The 21,478-nt window shown below is 57.6% G+C and overlaps 1 protein-coding gene across 1 annotated transcript; it reads left to right on the forward strand.

The window, feature by feature from the left end:
• Positions 1 to 672: 672 nt before the first annotated feature.
• Positions 673 to 20,070, forward strand: CD5 (CD5 molecule). Its single transcript, XM_030332124.1, is given in 12 exon segments — positions 673 to 914; positions 10,020 to 10,058; positions 12,281 to 12,592; positions 13,101 to 13,132; positions 13,134 to 13,164; positions 13,427 to 13,759; positions 15,803 to 16,093; positions 16,745 to 16,870; positions 17,607 to 17,660; positions 18,536 to 18,655; positions 19,241 to 19,332; positions 19,671 to 20,070. Coding segments are annotated over 11 exon segments (1,479 nt in total). The 5' UTR covers positions 673 to 862; the 3' UTR covers positions 19,330 to 19,332; positions 19,671 to 20,070.
• Positions 20,071 to 21,478: the final 1,408 nt, after the last annotated feature.

The following is a 21,478-nucleotide window of genomic DNA, read 5'->3' on the forward strand; positions in this document are numbered from 1 at the left end:
CAAACCGGATAATTTGCAGAAACCCAGCCACCCTGCCTCTTCCCCAACAGGCCAAAGGTTGACTCCAGCACTTGTGGGAGCCACATCGCAACGTGGAAATGACGCGTACTGACCTAGCGATCGCACACGCACGCACACGCACGCACGCACGCACGCTGACGTGGAGATCACACGCACCGACACGGCGGTCACTCACAGGCACACGCACGCAGCCCGACGCGAGCCCAGCATCCGTGGAGGGACCCGCTTCTTGCGGGGGAGTCACCTCAAATTCCCACCTCATCCCCAGGAAGGCGAGGCCGAGGGCCTCCTCTGGTTTTTCACCGCTGTGCCTGCGGTTGGAACCGATGTGGGCCCCCCCCCCAACCTCCCCTGCTCACCACCTAGCGCAGCTCAGTGCCATTTCAGTGCGACCCCTGCCTCGGGGACTGGTCCCCCGCCCCCTCAGTCCCCCCTCGGGCCTCCCCTCTGTGGGGGCCAGGCCTCCTCCCTCTCCGCAGCCCGGCCGAGAGCTCCCCAACGCCGCCGTGGCACCCCCGCCAGGCGGTGCGACCCGCAGCCTGGCCCGGCGTCCTGCGGTCGGGTGGGGGGACGCGGCCCCAGCCCGGCGCGCCTCAGGCAGGAAGCTGGCAGGGGCCGGGGCCGCCATTCGAACTGGGGCAGATGGTTTTGCCAGGAGGAAGTTGACAGTTCAACTTCAAACACGGATGACGCAGGCCCCACGCTGCCTGCTCCCCTGTCCCACCCCTGCCCGCGCCGGCCCGCCCCACCCCTCCTCCCTGAGAGGGAGACCCGGGAACCAGACACCCTTCGCCCACAGGTGCCGAGCTTGGCGAGGCTGAGGCAGGAGGAGGCCGCGCCCATGGGGTCTCAGCAACCACCACTGGCCGCCCTGTACCTGCTGGGGGTGCTGGGTGAGTACCCCGCCTGGGGCATGTACCGGGTACTGGGACTCAGGGGTGCAAGGGAGAAGATGCCAGTTGTTGCTCTGGTGTGACTCAGGCCCGCATGGCACCTCTCTGGAGCATCAGGGAGGGCTGAGGCCGCGCTACCGGTCCCCCCCCCACCCTATCCCTTCACCCCACGTCCCCCATTCTGCTTCGCTCCCGCACCCTTTGAGGTGGGACCCGTGCCCCATCAGACTCTCAGCCCAGAAATCAAGTCGTCCAGCGCCCATCTGGCCCGAGCGTCCTCTGCAGCTGGACCGCCACCCCCCCGCAACCTTGAGTGCCCACCTTTTACCTGGATGCACCAGGGACGGGGACTCACGGTCTCCTGGGCAGTTCTGATGATGCTCCGAGCACAGTGGGCCCAGGCAGGGTGGGGGCCGCCTCTGAGAACACCGCTGGGCGTGTGTCAGACATGCACCCTTAGGTGCCAGTCTCCCTCGCTCTGTCCCAGGGGAGCCCCAGCCAGGCCCACCAGCCAGGGCGTGAGCACGCACTTGGGTCCGCTCTTGGGCCACTGTGAAAGTCCCCCGGGGCCTCTGAGGAGCTGAGGGGTGGGTGAGTCTGGGGCCTCCTGTTTGCTGGGAGGGAGTGGGTGGAAGCTGGAGGTCTCCCCATTTATGAAAAGCAGGGGGTAAACTGGACGAGGTCTGCCCCCCTTCTCAAGGGTTTGGGGGTTACCGTGGGGCGAGAGAGATGCTTGCCTACGGGACAGGTGGGAACTGGAGGGGGCTGCGGTTTCCCAGTTTGGAGGGAAAGGACACGGGGACCATGGCCTGCCTGAGCAGGGAGCCTCAGGCCCTCCCAGACAGGCTGGGGCGTTGCGTTTGAGTATATGTGTGTGAGTAGGTACGAATGTGTGTATGTGTAAGTAGGGGTGTGTGTGTGTGTGTGTGTGTGTGTGTGTGTGTGTCTTCACGGGCCAGACATGGTGTCCAAATGTAGGTTTACCTCCCCCCGCACACGGACGATGGCCCATGTGCACACACACAGGCTCACATGGCACTTTTTAACATGAAACTGCAAGAGATCCACCCCTTCTGTCCCCAGGGCAGATGTCCCCAGGGAGGTGGGACCCTCCTGAGGAGCTGCTGGGGCTTCCTTGGCCCTGAGGATTCCTAGGATGGACCCCGAGGTCCCTCAGCTGTCCCTGACCTGTGGCCTCTGACCCGACTGGAGCAGGGAGGCTGGCCAGGCTCCCAGCTGGGGCTGGGGGAGGGACCCTGCTCCATGGGTCTCCCATCCGAATGCCATCAAGGGGCCAGGTCCTGGCAGGATCGGGCAGCTCCCTGAGCCCAGTGGAGCCCAGTGGAGCCCAGAGCCAGGGAGACTTAGAGGCAGCCCCATCACAGGGAGTATGGGAACCATCTGGAACCCCAGGAGCTCATGGTTCCCGGTGTGTGTTTGTGTGAACTGGTGGGTAATAAACATTCCCATCGTTTGGTGGGTCACAGCGTACAAAAGACGCGTAAAGCCGTTTTCTTCTGTAAGCTTCACAACAGTCTGTGAGGTAGGCGGGCCCATTGCCCCCATTTTATAGTCAGGAAAACTGAGTTCCGGAAAAGCCGAGAGGCAGGCCTAGGGCACGGCGCTAGTGAGCAGCAGAGCCGACCCTGGCCCGGCGCTCCTGCTGTCACGGAGGCTCCCTGTCCCCGAAGAGCACAGACACCCCAAAGCCACTCACACAAGTAGGAAAATGGCGGCAAAACACAACTGCCACCTGCGGATATGAGCACCAAGGGCAGGGGACCCCGAGGGCCAGAGCTGGGGCTGGGGGCAAACAGCACACATACCCTTTGAGCCATTCCAGGAGGAGACGCCCCACCACCAGACCCCTGGGGGTGCTGCGTCTCCTGGCTGGCCTTCAAGGTTGTGCCAGCAACTTGGGGACCTTTGGGGCATGAAGATGCCCGCGGTACACCTGGGGTGACAGTGACAGCCGCTCCCTCCTGTCGTTGTCCTTAACCCCAAACTGCCTGGGACTCACCTAGAAGGGAGAGAAGGGCGGAGGCAGCCCTGAGGGTCCGGCCCAGCCACCAGCACTGAAGCATGGCAAGGTCATGGGCTCTGCCGTTTGAATTCTGGTCCACCACTTGCCAGCTGGGCGGCCTCGGACCACTCTGTCAGCTTCAGTTTCCTCCTCTGCAAAATGGGAATAATAAAAGAGCAGGGGTCCCATAGAGACTTATCAGGATTAAACAAATCAATGAACGTAGGGCTTTTGGTAGGAAGGCCGGTGAGAGGGTAGTAGGTGCTCAGCAAGCACTGATGGTCGTAGTAGTCATGACCATCATCATCATCAGGGTTGAGTCAGCAGGAAACAAGGTGACAGAGGATCTGGGGAAGCAGAGTCTTGCCAGACGCTAGCCTGGCCACCGATCTTTCTCTTCCCCAGTCCCTTTGCACAGACTATTCACGCCTTCGTTTCTCCATCTACGAATATTCATGGAGCATCTAGCATGTGTCCAGTTCTGTGTAAACGCACTAGGGACAGCCAGCCCTGGACAAGAGCACCCAAACACTCCCGAGTGTCTAGAGCTCATGCTAAGTACAACGAAGGAAACAACAACAGCTGAGACTCAGTGGCCAAGCAGATGCAGGAAAGAGCCAGCCGGGCAGAGAAAAGAGGGAAGTGTGCCCAGGGGTTGGCGAGGGCACAGGCAATGGTCAGGACAGGCCCAAGAGGGGCTGGGCATCCATGGGAGAGGAGGGGAGAGGGGCTGTAGCTGCGAGCAGGCTGCCCGGTCCGCGGTTCCACGATGTGGAGGCTGAGGGTCTTGCTGGTTCTGGGAGCAAAGCAAACAGCCAGCTTCTTTTCCCAGGGAATAGAGGGACCTGGGGGCTCAGGGGCTGTCCCTGGCCCTCCCGGTCGCTCTGTCCAGCGCCAAGACCTCAGCAGGGTTTTCCCCACAGAGACCGAGGAGGGACCTCAACTCTGCCTGATAAAATCGATGGGTCACCTACTCCGTGTGTGCACACGCATTGTGGGTGCGTGTATGAACCCGTGCGAGCGTGCTGTGTGCGTCCTTGTGTGCATATGGGTTGTGTGCACGTGCGTGTGTGTGAAGGCCTGTGGGACTTTGGAGTAACGCGGACTGCAGTTTGATTTCTATCGGGCCACTCACAGATGACAAGAACACGAGAATCTTAGCCTCTTCATCTCAAAATTGGGGATGACGACCGTGCCCACCTTAAGGGACGATGCAATTGTTGAAGGTGGCTCATCCATTCATTTAGACAGCAAGGATTTATTGAGCACCTACTATATGCCGGCCACTATTCTAAGTGCTGTGGACACAACTGAACAATCGAGATCCCTCCCCTGGTGGATCCAAGATAGTAGTCGGGGTGTGATGGGAAGACCAGTGATGGCCCGGGTGCTGGGAAGTCATGCGTGGGGTGGGGCTGGGGGATTGGGAGTGCTGCAGGGCAGTGGGGGGGGGGGGTTGTGCTTACCCAGGGAGGGGGCAGTGCATCTCACAAGGAGATAATATTTGGGCACATGCTTGTAGGAAGTGAGTGTTCACACTGGGTGGGACTGGTGAGGACGATCCAGGCAGACGGGCCTGTGGGCACCCAGCCTGGTGGGGAGGGGCCGTGCAGGCAGAGTAGAAGAGGAAGTGGGATAAGTGCCCTCGAAAGGAATGGTCCCCCTCACCTTCCCAGGTCCGCACACCCTTATCCCGAGCCTCGGGCCAGATCATTTGGGAACTCAGAATCTTCCAGATTGCAGGTCATACCGTGTATGTGCTGGGCGCTCGTTGCACGCCAACGAGGTCTTGGGCAACACCCATGTTCCCGTTCAGTGAAACACGAATTCGCACTAAGAGAGACCCATAAAGGCTGCAAATGCCTTCCCGCCAAATGCACCAGAAAAAGACTTCTTGTTTGGGGTTTTGAGGGATGATGAGGGATGATGGCCCTGAATCACTTCCTCCCTAGCTACCACCACCACCATCAACATCACATCCGGTTCCCACAGGGACGCTGAGACTCCCTTTTCCCTTGGGGTACAGCTGGGACAGGTGCGGTGGGACAGGGTAGGGAATTGGTGGTGGTTGGCAGAGGCTAAAAGGGTCCTGCACCACCACAGACTCCCACGGAGGTATCTAGAGTGAGCCCTTCCCTCACTGGCCTCAGTTTCCCCTATCTGTACGCCAGGGGTAAGCAGGCTCCCGGTTCTCCCGGTGGCAGATTCCCATAGGGCCTTATCAAGCGAAGATGATGGTATTTCTTGTCCTGACCCCACCATCAGGAAGCTGTGTGCCCTTGGGCAAGTCGCTCGACCTCTCTGAACCTCAGTTTCCCGATCTGAAAAAAAATGAGAATGAGCATGGGCCCGTCCTCACGGGGCTGTGGGTACAAAAAAACTTTGGGATGTGCAAAGCTCTGAACAAAACGGAGGGCTTGTCGCTGTCACCTTGGAGACGCACGTGTGGCATGAAATTCAGGCAAATTCAGTCGGACAGAGCAGGCCACCAGCGAGAGAGCGATCACAGTGCAGACCGTGCCCGTCGTCCTGCCGGCGATCGGCCGGCATCTGCCGGGTGGGACGGCGCAGGCCCCTTGCGCGGGATTAGAGGCCCGAATCTGCTGTCTCTTCTGCGGGAAGCGTCCCTCAGGCTTCTTCTGGCACAAACTGTGTGACTCTCCTCGTTCTGCACATAAAAAGACTCCTGATCAAAAACCAACCACTTCGTCTGGTGCTCGATGGAGAAACGGAATTGGGGGCCTTTGTGATCTCTGTTTCCCTGAAGCCTTGATACAGACTCGGGTTAGACACGGCTCCGCTGATTAGCGTCATTTCAGAAAAGGGGGGCTTCTGACCTTCCAAGTCAGCCTCTCATCAGAGGACAAAAGGAAGAAAAATCCAGAACGCCCCCAGAAGGCAGCCCAACGTGTGGTGTTTGCTGTAAATCGGTGAGACGTGTGTGGACTATTCGAGGGAATCGTTGTTTATGGCAAAATGGAGCATCGGACCTCCAAGCCCCACGAAGCCCGTCCACTGGCTGATCCGGGAAACCGGGTGGTGACGGCCCCCTTCGGTGAGGCTGTCGAGAGGAGGTGGGGTCTGCCATGAAGAAAGCTCGCCCTGGGGTCTGCTCGAGGTCAGAGCTCCATCGACGTTCGCTGTCACTGTGACTGTCCGTGGTGTCCCAGCCCCTCCCTGGGACCCTGCCGCCATGCCTCCACTGCTTTGCCAGCGTATGGTGGCTGCAAAGACAAATGTGCGTGGGTCCCGGCAGGGCCTGTGAGCGAGCCCGGGGCTGGCCAGCCTGGGCCCAGTCCCAGCTCTGCTGAGTACCGCCGAGTGGAACCGCTAACACGGGCCCACGAACGTGCATCTGCAATTCCAACCCCCCAAAAAAAACGTTTGTAGATTTCTGGAAAACGCCCTTGGGGCAAATCCTGACCTGAACAAACGGGGGGGCTATTTATAATCTCGCGCGTCCCACCTAGTGTGAAAATTCATGTGCTTTGCTGCAGAGCCCATCATGTGTTTGAAGCGGGGGCCCTCCAGACACGGGGTGACAGTAGGGTGCCTCGCTCTGCAAATGCGGAGATGAAGAGAGGGGCCGGGAGAGCGAAAACGCAGCCTCTCTCTCTCTCTCTCTCTCTCTCTCTCTCTCGGGCTTTCTCAGCCTTGCGCTCTGCCTGGGCTCGGCCACTCCAAGCCCGAAATAGTGGGGCTCCGAGGGAAGGCTGACGGGAGGGAAGGGGCCTCTAGAGGATTCTCATTCCTGGCCCCAGCTGCTCGGCCGTAGTTGTGGATGGCGGATTAGGAAATGACACCACGCATCCATGCCTCGCGTCCCTCATGGTCTCCCAGGGCTCCAGGCTTCTGTTTGCAGATTCTGCAGCCATAGAGCCTTGGGCCTCAGGCTGCTGGCCGGGGGGCCGGCTAAGCCGCAGCCCCAGAGGGTCTCAGGAGAACCTGAGCGCAGTCTGCAGGGTCTCAGGGAAGGAAGTTGTTGGTCGGACCCCTGTGGGAAGCAGCTAAAAGAATGAAAAAAAATGTCATGGACAATGATAAACCTGAACCTGTCTCTGGACACACAGAATCTCAGCGTCCGCTTCTGCCTGGCCCCCTGCCAGCCACTGAGATACACCAGGAACTAAAGATTATAGATCAGAGAGGTGTGAACCGAGAGGAAGGTGAGGGATCATGGAGTCTAACTTCCTCATTTTACAGTGAGGAAGCCAAGTCCAGAGAGGCTGGCCAAGGTCACAGAGCAAGTTCGTGGACAAGCCTCCCCATGGCACGTTTCACTAACTGAACGGAATTTCAAGTCCATTCCCTCTCATCAGGTTTGCACATCCCGAAGCATGCAGGATGTTGGTGAAACACGGGGCAGGCTGTCACAGCCTTCCCTCTGAAGGGAGGGGAGGCAGCGTGACCCAGCAGTCAAGAGCGCAGAGTCTGTGACAGATGGCCTGGCTTGGAGAACCGGCCCCAACAGTCATCAGCGGCTTGGCAAGTTGGCCAATCTTTCTCCATTTCTTCACGCATAAGATGGGGATCAAAATGATAACGCCTACTGCATAGAGCTATGGTGAAGTTTGAGAGAATTAATGCCCGGATGAGGGACGAGCCAGGAAATGCTGCCCTACTGAGAACATCAGGCACCCAGAGAGAGATAAAGCCCTGGGCTACCTAGAAACCCTTCCTCAACAGAGCATTTAGGGACTTTACTTGGTTCTCTAGCTTGTTCAGTCTTTCCCAAGAATGTTCTCTAAGCAGGGCCTGGGCCATTCTGTGTGAGATCTGCAAGAATGGTCTGGTCCACCCCCTGACCGCAGAGGATTCAATGTCTGAGGGTTCCAGCACCTCGGGGTCAGGGGCTCGGGCACGTTCATCTCCGCATCCCCAAACGTGGCACTTTGGAGACACAACTAGGTGACAGAGAGCATGGGTTCGGAAGGCAAACTCCCAGTTTGAATCCAGTTGTTGGCAGTGTCTGCCTGGACAGAGCATTTTCCCCTCTCCCAGTATCCACACCATGATTGGATTCAACTCATATCATAGAGCCGTATGGGAGATTAATAATGATGTCCGTAAGGAACCACCCTGAGTGCTGAGTACACAGTAGGTGCTCAATAATTGTTCGCTTCTGTTAATAATGAATGTTGACTGTGGTGACCTTGGGAATATGACGGTGTCCAGTGGGAGAGAGAAGTGGTGAGACCCCTTTTCTCTGGCTCTCCAAGCATCCCAGACAGGCAGCCATTCCTCCCCGGCAGGCCCGCCGTCCTCCCCAGGCCTGACCAGCTCCACCAGCGGTGACACCAGCCCTGAGCATCACGGTGCCGTGACGGCTTTATCACAAGGGGTCTTGCTCGCGGGGAGAGGGCTGGCTGGCTGGGGCATGTCTTCCCTTAAAATGCTACCACCGCCTCCAGAACACTCAGGTAAAAACGGGCTTTTTTAAACACACCTATGTTTCTTTTTCATCTTGACTTATTTTTGAGAAAGAGAGAAAGGGTCTGCGGGGAGGGGCAGAGAGAGGAGGACAGAGGATCTCAAGCAGGCTCTGCACCGCCAAAGCAGTGAGCCCGACACGGGGCTCAAACTCACAACCGTGAGATCGCGACCTGAGCCTAAGAGTCAGACGGTTAACCGACTGAGCCACCCAGGCGCCCAAAACACATTTTTAACACCCGACAGTAATTTCCCCAAAGCAACTTAAACGGAACTATTTGCTCTGTAAAGTGGTGACCCTGGTTCCCAGTCGAGAAAGCAAGTCCGGGAGTCAGGCAGATGGAAATCAAAACACCTACTTCATGCCTGACAAACCTGAGTGGCAAACCCGGGGGGTGGGCTCTGAGGCCACACGAGCGTGCCCCCCTCCCCGTCCCTTGCCGGCCCAAATCAAACCTCCACGGCAGCCGCAGATGAACTGGCCACAGTCTGCTCCGTGAGCTCCCCACTCTGCAGTCAGAAGGGGCTGGGAGAAGGCCCGACGTCCCAACTGGCCCACGTTACCGTCGAACGTGCCTGGGCAGGAGCCACGCCAGAGGGGAGGCCAGACCCCTAAGACCCGTGTTCGCTGGGCCAGTGGCCCTGACCCCTTTGTGCCTTACGTCGAGCCAGCCCCAACCTCTCTGAGCTTCGACTTCCTCCTCTAGAAGCTGGGAGCTGGTAAAAATAAATCACTGTCATTCCTATCCCGCCAGGGGGAGGCTAAGAAGTAACAAATGGTGCCCGGGTTGCCCATTCTGGGTCATTTCTCTGGTTCTCTACAACCAGGAAGTTCAAGCTTTTTTTTTTAAAATTATTTTTTAACGGCTTTATTTACTTTTGAGAGAGAGAGAGAGAGAGAGAGCAAGTACGCGAGCGAGCACCAACAGGGGAGGGGCAGAGAGAGAGGGAGAGAGTCCCAAGCAGGCTCCACACTGTCAGCGCAGAGCCCGATGCGGGGCCTGAACCCACGAACTGTGAGACCACGACCTGAGCCGAAACTGAGTTGGACGCTTAACCGACTGAGCCACCCAGGCGCCCCTGAATTTCGAACTTTTTTTTTTTTTAGATTGAAAGCAACGCCCGCGACAGTTTTACGTTGCAGCCGAATGCACTAAGAAGTGATCCCTATCTTCACAGCCATTCTCTGTTCTAGTTCATTTCAGTTTGCCAAGATTTGATGGTTGCTATTACTAAATAATTTTTAAGAGATTAATGGTTGTAAGCCTGCACGTCACTACAAGGGGATAGCCCGCGGAAACGTTGGGAGGCAATGGAAATATTACCTTGACCAGGAGGGTGATCAGACGGATCTATGTATGTGTTAACATTTATAGATCTGTGCGCTAAAGGCAAATCAATGTTACTGACGTCCGTTTTAAAAGAAAAGTTTAAAAACAGGAAAAAAAAATTGACCGTTGCAGCCCACGAAATTGGTTTCACGACCCTCCTAGGGGTTCTGACGTGTAGTATGAAACTCCCTGCCTCTGAACCCCATATTGGGGGGCGCAGAAGAGGCCACTGCTCAGGCTGTGTGCTCAGGGTGTAAGGGGGGAGGGGGGTTTGGCAGGAAGGAGGTTCCACTTCCTGATCTTCCTCTCTCCTTTCTGCAGTCACTTCCTGCCTGGGAGGGCCCAACTTGGAGAACTCAGGTAAGGAAGGGCCATACAGAGGCCTGGAGCAGGGGGTGACGGGGGGTGGGGCGGGGCTGTGATTCCATCAGGCTGTAGGGGGAGCTGCCAGGGTGAACCCCACCCTGCAGAGGGAGCGAGCCCCAGCACGCACACACACACACACACACACACACACACACACAAACACTTAGATGCCCATGTGCGGATGGATGCCCTCGATGGCCGTAAGGCACCATACAAAATGCCAGTCCTCATGATAATTATCATTATAACCCACTCACCATGCAGAGAAAACACACTGGCCCATAAATGCACCCTGCAGAGTCCTGTTTCCTTCTCAGTCCTGCCGGATCTCCCTGGTCAAATGTATTTGCAGCCGAGGCCGCACAGAAAGGCGGCACAAGATTGTAAAGCAGGTCGAACGCCCTGCCTTCGAGGTTGGACTTTAAGAGGGTAGTGTATCCCAAACAAGGTTCCATGGAACATGTTGGATACAAGGTAGGCAACATCATGTCACTCACTGGAGACTGAACCAGTGTGCCGGCTAGGAAAGCCCCTGAGAAGTCCTGCAGGGAAGAAACCTGTTAAATGTTTTTGTTTTTGTTTTTTAACTCAGCAGTTCTCAGATTCACTTCACCCCAGACCTCACGCTTTCACATCTCCTAAGATAACATCATGCTGAATGTATTTTGGGAGAAACGTGGCTAGAGTCTCACGAAGCCATGTGCAACCAGAAGGGGCCGCAGGGGCCTTGGCGGGACTACAGAGGCATCCTAGCTGTGAGCTCTGGCAAGTGGCTTGTCCTCTATAAGCCCCAATTTCCCCACCTATAAAATGGGGAGAAAAATCTGTTCCCTGGTGGGGATTCGGTTAGTCTGCTCGCTGGAGGGAAAGCTTCAGAATATCTTGCCAATGTCAGGTGTTGGAACAAGTCCCCTTCGTCTCTAACTAGTCTAGTGACCTTGGCAAGCCCTAGCGAGCCCCGTGCTTCTGTTCCCCAAGCCTAGAAGAAAAAGGCAGCCTGACCAGAAGTTTCCAACCAGGGAAAATCTCTACCTCCCAATCACTTGGAAAAATCTTTTTACATTAAAAAAAAAAAAAAGTCTTGAATAGGGTAATACAGTTGCCTGGCTTAAAACTTTAAAAATATAAAAAGACTTACAGTGAAGAATCTCATTTCCATTTCTGTTTCCCATCTGCCCAGTCCTTCCCTCACCCTAACACCCCAGGTGACGGCCACATGGATTCCTTTCTTGTCTCCCTTTTCAGAATCTACGCAGAAGCAAATATATACCCTTATTCTCCCTCTCACGGAGCTTTATAAAATCACACCCTCCGTGTTCCTACCTATCATCCAACGATTCCACTCCTAGGTATTCACCCATGAGAAACGGAACACGTGCCCCTACAGACAGACATCAGTTCAGGAATGTTCCGTGCGGCTTTGTTCACAGCAACCAACTGGCAGCTCGATGCACAGACAGTGGCCTGGCCACACAGTGAGACACTATTCCACAATAGAAAGGAAGGTGAGACATGTCAGGATGCAGAGAAACCGCAAACACGGAGAGAAAGAAGCCAGACAAAAAACACAGAACGGCAAAAGCAAACACACACGGTAACGAGTCCACTTACATAACGTCTGAGAAGAGGCAAAACTCCTCTTTCGCGACAGAAAGCAGATCGGTGGTCGCCTGAGGCGGGATTCAGGGAAACTGACTGCACGAGGGACACCAGGGAACTTTCCGGGTGACGGAAACGGGCTGCAACTCGAGCGTGGTGGTGCTTACACGCGACTGTACATCTGTCAAATTCCATTGAGCAAGTGCCCTTAAAATGAGTGCATTTCACTGTGTATAAGTCGTGTTCACAAAATTGATTTAAAATCAAAACGGGTGCCAGGCCCTATTTCTATGGAAACAGAATTTGCAGGAGTGGGGAGATCCTGCTGGAGAACGGGGGCTGAGAACCTGCCATTCCGAGCTCCCGTCGGCTCCGAGGTCTCGAGCCCCATCCTCTGGGGTCCGGTTTCGGGGGACCGCCCCAGTGTGTGGGAAGTCCCCGCAGCGCCCCAGAGGACGGAGCTCCCAGGATCGAGGCAGGCAGCCGGGGGCAGGGGGTGGTCAGAAGACAGGCCTGGCTGGGCATGGGAACCCGGTGGAGTGAAGGCCGTGAGGGGTCCCCCACGGAGGGCCCTTCCCATCCTGACCCACCCGCATACACCTCTTTGACCCCCCCAGGGCTCCGGGTGAGACTGACAAGCTCCAACTCGCACTGCCAGGGCCAGCTGGAGGTCTCCTTCAAGACCAACAAACTGTGGCACACGGTGTCTAGCCGGAGCTGGGGGAAGAACCCGAACCACTGGGAGGACCCCAAGCAGGCCTCGAATCTCTGCCGCCTGCTGTCCTGCGGGGAGGCCGTGGCCTTTGCCCACTTCCCTGACTTCAACAGTCCCAAGAACCAGATCACCTGCCACGGATTCATGGGGTCCTTCTCCAACTGCAGCTTCAGCAACACAAACCAGAGGGACCCTCTGGGCCTGATCTGCCTGGGTGGGTAACTAGTCGGCCACACAGTGTGCTCGGCCTGCGTACCAGCCCCGAGGAGGCTGCCCCGGGGCCTGGGATCTGGGGCCTGAGCAGGCAGGTGGAAGGGAGCTCCTGATTGACAATAACCTCCCCCCCCCCCCCAAAGAAACACACACCGTTGGGGAACTGGAGGGGGAGGGCTTGGGGGAGGGAGCACCTGTCTGGTGGGAGGGAAGAGGCCCAAAAGCGGATTCTGCCGATTGCTCACATGAAGGTCTCCTCTTAACCTTCATTGTACCCACCGTGAAATGGGCTGGTGCTGCCCGCCCCACAGGAGGCCTAGAGACAACGTGTGGGGCAAGTGGGCTTAACGGGGTCAGTGGCACTTAAATCCTGACTCCCAGGTCTTTCTCAAAACTGCCAGGGTCTCCCAGTGCTCCCACCCCCCGATCCCACATTCTCTCCCTGAAACCTCCAGTCCTCCCTCCCCAGGGCTCTTGTCCCTCCTTCACCAGAGTGTGTTTTATTGCAGAGCCGCCCAGGACAGCACCTCCTCCCACGACCCCCCCCCCCCACAACCACTCCGCAGCCCACAGGTAAGAGGATTCTGAGGTCCCTGGGGGCAGGGTGCTGTATTTAGCCAATGAAAACACAGGATGCCCAGTTGCCTTTGAGTTTCAGACAAACGTGGAAAGGCTTCGTGTTTGTCCCGTGCAATATGGGGGCCTCACCACCTCCCACGGCTGTCGGCCGGTCTTCCATTTGTCCCTGTGTTAGAGCCAAAGGGCCGGGAGCAAGGAAGCCCCCACTGCCAGCCCCGCCGAGCTCAGGCCTGCTGCCCTCTGTCTCCCCCCGCAGCCCCTCCCAGGCTGCAGCTGGTGGCAGGGCCCGGGGGCCTGCGGTGTGCCGGCGTCGTGGAGTTCTACTGGGGCAGCCGGGGTGGTGCCATCAGCTACGAGGCGCAGGACAAGACCCAGGACCTGGAGAACCGTATCTGTGAGGCCCTCCAATGTGGCTCCTTCCTGAAGCATCTGCCAGAGGAGGACACCGCCAGGGCCCAAGACCCAGAGGAGAGCAGGCCCTTGCCAATTCGATGGAAGATCCAGAACACGAGCTGTGCCTCCCTGGAGCAGTGCTTCAGTAAAGTCCAGCCCCGTGAGGGCGGCCGAGCTCTGGCCATCGTCTGTTCTGGTGAGTGAGTCCCGGTGAGGACCGGACGGGGCGCCCCCAGACGGTCAGTCAACGCCTGTGTCTGGGAACCCCTGCATGTAGCACAGGGCACTGGGCACCACGAACGGGAGGGAAACAGAGGCCCGGGTGGGGAGGCTGCAACCTGCAACTCAACACCCAGCGCCTGGGCAGTCCCTGCAAAGTGACACCGAACAAGCCCAATGCATTGCTGGCATGGCGGCCGCTCAGGAAGGTGGGGTCAGCAGGACTTCCAGGACGAAGCCAGGTCTCCCTTAGGTTTGGAAGGAGGAGAGGAGCATGGGTTTGGGGGGAGCAGAGCACAGAGGGCGTTTTAGGTGGGAGCTGTGACTTGTGCCAAGGACCAGAGCAGACGGGGCGCTTGGAGGGGAAGCAGCCTTGCCGGAGGGGAGTTTGTAAATCCCAGAGACCGAAGAGGGTGGAGCGGTGGTGACAAGCGGGAGGTCCCCGAGGCACGGCAGGCAGAGAGAGACCAGAGCAGGTCCTCCGAGAGCTTCCTGCGGAGGCTCCTGCACGGAGGGCAACCAGAAGCCTGGGTATCTGACGTGGCTGAGGGGAGGAGGCCAAAGAGGGAGGCCTAGGGGACCCCAAAACCAGGACCGCAGGTCAGACTGAGAATAATCCTAGCACGCCTTGGGAGGCGGTGGGTTCCCATCCCCGGAGGGTTCTAGTAGAGTCCAGACCGTAAGAAGTCATACCTCCCCGGCACTCACATGGGGCCAGGGACGCTCCCAGGACATTCGTTCATTTTCACAACAACCCAAGGAAGTGGCTGCTATTATGCCCACGTTACAGATGAGGAAGCTGAGGCTCAGAGAAGTTAAATGTCTTGCCCAGCATCCCAGAGCACCAGCTGGGATTTCTACTCCAGCGGTGTCACTCCAGGCCCCCACCTGTCTCAGCCTTGGCTGCCTAAAGTGCGGTCCTGGACTGACCCCGATCTGCATTTCAGCAGGGTCCTTGGGCGGGGCGGGAGGTGCATGCATGAATCTAAGAAGCTTTGCCCTGGACCACTGGGCTATCCCATTAGCAGACCTGCTCCCACCCCCACCCCTCCCCTCCCCATCCGCCAACCTCCCCACCCCCAGCCCAGGTGGATACTTACGGTGAATGAGTGAAAACACTGCCCCTCCAGGTAGAAGCAGCCCCCTCCACGCCCCCCACCCCCACCCCAGGCCCAGGGTTTCCTGGCCTGATGAGGGAAAAAAAACGGTCTGGCTCTCAGCCCCACCCACCCCTGCCCTCCAGCAGGCTACAGCCTGCAAAACAGACCCAGAGGCCTTGCCTTTGAATGGCTTTTCTAAATAGAACACTTACTGGGGCCTTGAAGACAGATGTTGCTATGGAAACTGGCCAAGCCGGTGAGATCACAAGTCACTCTACCCTGAGCCTCGGCTCAGGGGGGCCTCGGCTGAGGACCCCGGCAGTGGACCCCAGGCCCCACCCTGACAAGCAGAAATGGATTCGGTGTCTCTCTCTGAAAGGACCAGGCCCTTTCATGAAAGCCCACCCCTCCAGGCTGAGCAGAGGATTCCTGGGTTCTGTCCCATCCCGGGCCTCAGTTTCTCCTTTCGGGAAAAGCACTCCCACCCGGCCCCCTCCCCCAAGGAGCAGCAGGAAAATGAGAATGGTTCCCAGAGGGAAGTGGACCCAGGAGGAGCCTGTTTCTCGCTGCTCCTGTCTTACCTCCACCTGCTCGGGCGCCGACTCCCTCCCGCGGTTGCCGCGGGCGTCACCCCTCCGCCAGATTCTCCCCTGAAAGCGCCGATGCCCGCACGCCTCCAGATAGCTACCGGCCGCTGCCCAGAGGTGCCAGGGAAAGAGCTCGTTGGGGGAAATGCCAGAAGATGCAAGAAGGGGGGAAGGACAGGAAGAAAGGTGCTCCCAGCCGCCCATGAGCTGGGCTCTGCCGGGGGCCCCCTCTTGGCCGGCGACCTGGGGCCCCCGTGGCCGGGCGTGTAGGCCAGGGGCCGAGGGAGCTCCCTCCAAACCTCCCACCTGACCTCCATTGCATCCCCTCTCCAGATTTCCAGCCCAAGGTGCAGAGCCGCCTGGTGGGACGCCGCAGCCTGTGTGAGGGGTCCGTGGAGGTGCGCCAGGGCAAGCAGTGGGAAGTCCTGTGCGACAGCCCCCGGCCCAAGGGCACGGCGCGGTGGGAGGAGGTGTGCCAGGAGCTGCAGTGCGGCAGCGTCGACTCCTACCGGGTGCTGGATGCCATCGAGACCTCCCATGGGCTCTTCTGTCCCCAGGAGAAGCTGTCCCAGTGCTATCAGCTTCAAGAGAAAAAAGCCTACTGTAGGAGGGTGTTTGTCACATGTGAGTTGGCCACGGCCCACGGTGGGTTTTCTCTCTAGAACCTAGTCAGTGAGCATGTTTCTGAAGGACAGGATCCAGGAGCCCCGGAGCCCTAGAAAAGGATGGAGAGGTGGCAAATGGGGGAGAAGGGGCGACTGTGCTCAGACAGCAGTGAACGTGAACGGCACATAGGAGACTGACCACAATGAACTAGGGAATTTTCATCCTATCTTCTACTCTTCCGGGATGGAAGATAGAAAAGCAAGAGAGAAATGGTAATAGAATAACGCGTGAAAGAGAGGGAGGGAGGGATGGATGGATGGATGGATGGATGGCAATTAGAATATGATGGCAAGGTGATCGCTTATAAGCAATGGGCAAGGGTAGGAAGTTAAATAGTTGATAACAAGAGTGGCAAATGATAGCTGGATGATGAATTGCTGGATGACAGATGGGGGACAGATGAATGGGTAACAGAGAATTCGAGAAAGGGGGGAGAGGAGGAGGAGGAGGTAACTGCCTTCCGGACAAGCTGGTGAATTACTGCAAGGAGCAAGAGGGAAGGGCAGGGGTACAGATGGGGCGGGGGAGCCAACTGGCCAGTAGCTTCTCTCTGAGCCTACGGTTCCGATACCCCGGGCAGGACCGCCCTGACGTCTCTGTCTCCCCCAGGCCATGACCCAAACCCAGCAGGCCCGGGCGCAGGCACCGTGATGAGCATCATCCTGGGCCTCGTGCTCTTGGCCGTGCTGCTGGTCGCGTGCGGCCCTCATGCCTACCGGAAACTGGTGAAGAAATGTAGGTGCGGGCGCCCCAAACGCCCTCCCTTTCAAGCCCCTTTAAGAGGAGCCGGGTGGGCGGGAGGGCGCCTCTGCTTCGCCACCCAGCCCCGCCCAGCCCCACCCCTCTCCCGCCCATAGGAACAGAAAGAGAAAGTCAGGAACAGGGTAAGAAGTGCTGATTGGCGCACACCGGGGGAGGGCGTGGCCATTCTTCAGACTGGGGCACGCCCCCAGCCTCCGGTGCTACGTCCCAGGCCTGGCTCCACCCACTAGCGGCCACAGGATGCTGATCATGCCGGCTTCCTCTCTGAGCCTCAGTTTGTTCATCCATCTAATGGGCGATTGTCGTGAATATAGGGGGCTGTTATCCTAGCCTTGCAGAACTCTGGAGAAAATTCTTCAGGGACAGGAAGCGAGATTAGAGAGGCTGAAAAGAGAAGGCCTGGAGGGGTACAGTGTCGGCCAGGTCCCCAGCGCCCTCCTAGGTTCTGGTTCTAAAGCCCTGTGGTTGTTTCTCTTGGAGAAGCAGCCCCTAGACCAACTCCTTCAGCATGAGATTGGTCCAGGTACCCTCCTGAGCAAGTCAGAAAACTGAGACCCTGAAAGACTCCAGGGGGCAAAGTTCAGCAGTCCTGCCTTCAGCTGCACCTGCCTCCCTTCTCCACTCCCTCGCCCCCTACTCCCCCCATCCTTCCCTCCCACGATCCCTGCCCAGCCCTTGTCCTCACGTGCCTTTCCTGTCTGTCGCCCAGTCCGCCAGAAGAAGCAACGCCAGTGGATTGGCCCGACAGGAATGAACCAGAACAGTAAGTGTCCCCAGAGGCAAGGTCCTCCCTCAGCCCCAGCCGGTGTCCACAGGGGTCACGGCTCACTGCTGACCACAGATGGAGGAGCCAGCAGCTACTTGAGGCTTCTGACCTCCACCGTGCTCACCTAAGGTGGGGCTGTGGTCACCAGGTGTCCTAAGGTGGGGCTGTGGTCACCAGGTGTGAACAGGTGGTGCTCCGAAAGGAGGACTCCACGATCACATAGGTTGAGAAGTGGAGGAGTTAAGCAAAATTAGAGTTGGTTCTTTATTTCAGGACTTATCAGAACCTTAAAGGGCATTTCTGCAAGAAAGGTTGGCCAAGCTAGCTTTATCACGGAACAACTTTAAAAGGCCAGTGTTAAAACATTTTGAAGCAGCTAGCCCATCCTCTACCCTCGTTCTTCATCCTCTCTCCTAGACCGCCCTAACGGATGGAATTATGGCCCCCCTCCCATTTTCCACGCCACGTTCTTCCTTCCCTTTTGCAAGTCGAGGGTCAGATCCTTCAAGAAGGCTCCGTGTTGTGGAGGGTTTTTGTTCTGTTCTGTTTTGTTTTACAAGACAAAGCCCTCAGTTCCAGGAGAGGAGGGACTGCGTCTGCCCCTGTCACTTGTGTTCCAATTCCCTGCTTAATACATGTTTGATGAATGACTAACTGACCAGCTGAAGGCCCATCCCGCCAATCAGATTGCTGGTCAACCCCCAGCTGCTCTAAAAGTCTGACCCCTGCAAGCGTGAGCCCGCCCTGGAAGAAAGGAGTAGAGGGAGGCATCCCAGGAGCTGTGGGTGCCATGGAAATTCTGGGCCCCTGTGGGGAAGGAGGAAGAGGACAGAGCAGCCAGGCTAATGACACCATCTCCTGCACCTGTTCAGTGTCTTTCCATCGCAACCACACGGCCACCGTCCGGTCCCAGGTTGAGAACCCCGCAGTGTCACACGTGGAGAATGAATATAGTCACCCTCCTAGGAACTCCCACATCTCTGCTTGCCCAGGTGAGCAGCGGCCGATGCTTCCGGGGATGAAGGCAGGTGGGAGCACAAGGTCATGCGACGGCCCAGAGAAGCGATGCCCCCGGGGACGGGAGGTGGGGGGCGCTCCGATTGCCCTTTGACAGCGGTCACAGCAGGGTACAGAAGGGATACGGCCTTAACAGGCCTGAGCTGTCCCCCCGGAGACCATGAGCCACTCAACTAGAGAGAAGAAGAAGCCGGGGATGCCATTAACCGCGGCACCGCTGTGACCTAACAGGCCTGTTTCTCTGCGGGGCCTTGAGGGCCGGATGGTAAACGAGGCCCCTCGGATTCTTTCGAGGCAGAACAGAGCTATCTGCGGCCTGCAGGAGCCCTGTATCGAATGCTCCCTGACTGGCACTAACAATGAAGCCCCAGGGAGCCTGGAGTTCAGTATCATTAGTGAATGCTGGCTGATTTGATCAAAACAGATCCGGGACTGTCCAGCCACCAGCTCATAAAGCCCCTGTGATCTTCAAACCCCCACGGGCTTCTGGGCTTTCTCTCTTTCCCTCTGTGGCCTGGGGGGATAGAGCCTGCTGCAAATGGCTTCTGTTCTTTCTGCAGCTCTGGAAGGGGCCTTGCATCGTGTTTCCACCCAGCCCGATAACTCCTCCGACAGTGACTACGATTTGCACGGGGCTCAGAGGCTGTGAAAGGTGAGCCCGGCTCCCCGGCCCTCCGTTCCTCCCCTCCTGCCCACCCTGCCCGTCCAGAGCGGGGGACTCGGCACATCTTGACTCCTGTGGAGAGAGAGGATAACGTTAACAATTTAGGGGATGGGCGCTGATTTGGCAATTATTGGCAGAAGGATCGTCGACCTTAACACCTCCTCCTAAAGTCCATCTGAGAAGGCCACCCAAAGGAGCCCCTGTGAACTTCCTGATGGACCTACACCCCTCTGTCCCTGCCATCAGATCGGGGGCTTGGCGCCCGTCCCCCCACCTCCCTGAACCATCTCCAGGGTGTGAGGTTTCCTTCCCTTCTCACCCCATAGAACCAGCACCAGGCACAGAACGGCAAGAGCCCGACCTTTTTCCGGAACACTCTGCATTCGCCCCTTGGAAATTATTTCTGTCCCCAAACCAGGAAATGTACCGAGGCAAGGGTGCCTTCCGACATGTCCTACGTCCCTGCCGCCGAATGCCGCGGGAGCCTGGCCCAGTGAGGACCCCCAAAACAGCTCGGCTGCGCCTCTGAGTGCGGGGGCCGTGAAAGGCAGAGCCCAGAGACAGACACGCGGGGAGCAGCGCCGAGAGGAATCAGTTCTGTCCTCAGACTCTGCCCCCAGTGAGGACAAACAAGGAAGCGCCTCTCTGCCGTGGGGTGGGGGCTCAGTTCTCCAGTGGATGTTTAATATGTTCTTTGTAAATAACAGCTTTTCTACTTCCTGAGAACTAGGGGGCCTCACATCCTCTGTCCAGGGTCCGGCCCCCGGACCCCTCCGGGGACATCGGTGTGGCTGTTGTGGTCAGAGGACTTCACACCCTAAACGAAGCCACTGTGTGGCCCGCAACTGCCACCTGCCTCGGAGCCCATCGCCACCCTCCCTCTGTGGCCACCCTTTGCACCCCCGCTTCTCCCCCCACCCCTGCTCCAAGACGTCTTCCCTAGCAGAGAACACTAGATCTCTGGGGCCGCTGGCTGCCAAGCCCAAAGTGCCACCTCACTGCCCGGCACAAAGGGGGCACCTAGGAAATCCCTAGCCGATTTGGGGTTTTATTTCCAACAGCAGTTTGAAGTTCAAAGCTGTAGTGGTTTCAGCCAATCACAGTTAACTTTTTTTTTTAATCTTTTATGTATTTATTTTTTAATGTTTATTTTTGAGAGAGAGAGAGAGAGAGAGAGAGAGGGAGACACAGAATCCAAAGCAGGCTCCAGGCTCTGAGCTGTCAGCGCAGAGCCTGACGCGGGGCTTGAACCCACAAACTGCTAGGTTATAAACTGAGCCGAGGTCAGACGCTTAACCAACTGAGCCATCCAGACACCCTAACTTCTTTTTTTAAGTGTATTTATTTGAGAGAGAGAGAGAGATCATGCTTGCACACACACACACGCGCGCACGCATTACCCTGCAGTGAGTGCCTGGGTTTCCTTAGCAAAAGGAAGGAAGGATGAGCGAGAGTAGGGGCATCTCACTGGGAACTTGAAGATCCAGTAAAGGCAGAGGCCGCGCGGGGCCCCGCTAAGCCCTTGGGCACCGGTCCCCTAAGAAGGCATCTTGGGTCTGGGACCTTCCTCCACGCGATCTGTCACTGTATCCACTGGGTGCAAAAGCTCTTTACGGTCCAAGCTGCAGACGCCAACTCTGAAAAGGCGACAGGAAGTTACTAGAAGGATATGGGGGAGGGGCGCCCACAGAATCAGGGGAGCCAGGGGTACTGGCCTTCCAGAAGAATCTAGTCAGCGCCCTGCCAACACCTTCCACCCAGGCCTCCCGTCCTCCCCTGCCCGGGGCCCAGAGTCCTGTGAGAGCCCAGTGGCCAAGCCCAGCTCTCTGACCTGCTCCCAAACACGCTGGGGATCTAGAACCAGGGGCCCGCAATCACCTTCCTACACTGGGGGGGGGGGGGGGGGTTCCTCAAAAGGGACCGGAGAGCCTTCTTCGGGAGGGCTGTCGGGGAGCAAGAATTCCTGTCTCTTCAGAGGTCCTTCGAGCTGGACTCGGAACCAAATTGACATGAGCCCGATCAACGGGAGAAAACCAAACGTAATCGGCATCCGTACGGGGCATCCACGCAGACATGGAAATCCCAAACGTGGACCACATGAGGTCTCTGTGTCATTCTGAACTCAGGAGAAGGG

Source organism: Lynx canadensis, chromosome D1, assembly GCF_007474595.2.
Source record: "Lynx canadensis isolate LIC74 chromosome D1, mLynCan4.pri.v2, whole genome shotgun sequence".
Lineage (NCBI taxonomy): Eukaryota > Metazoa > Chordata > Mammalia > Carnivora > Felidae > Lynx > Lynx canadensis.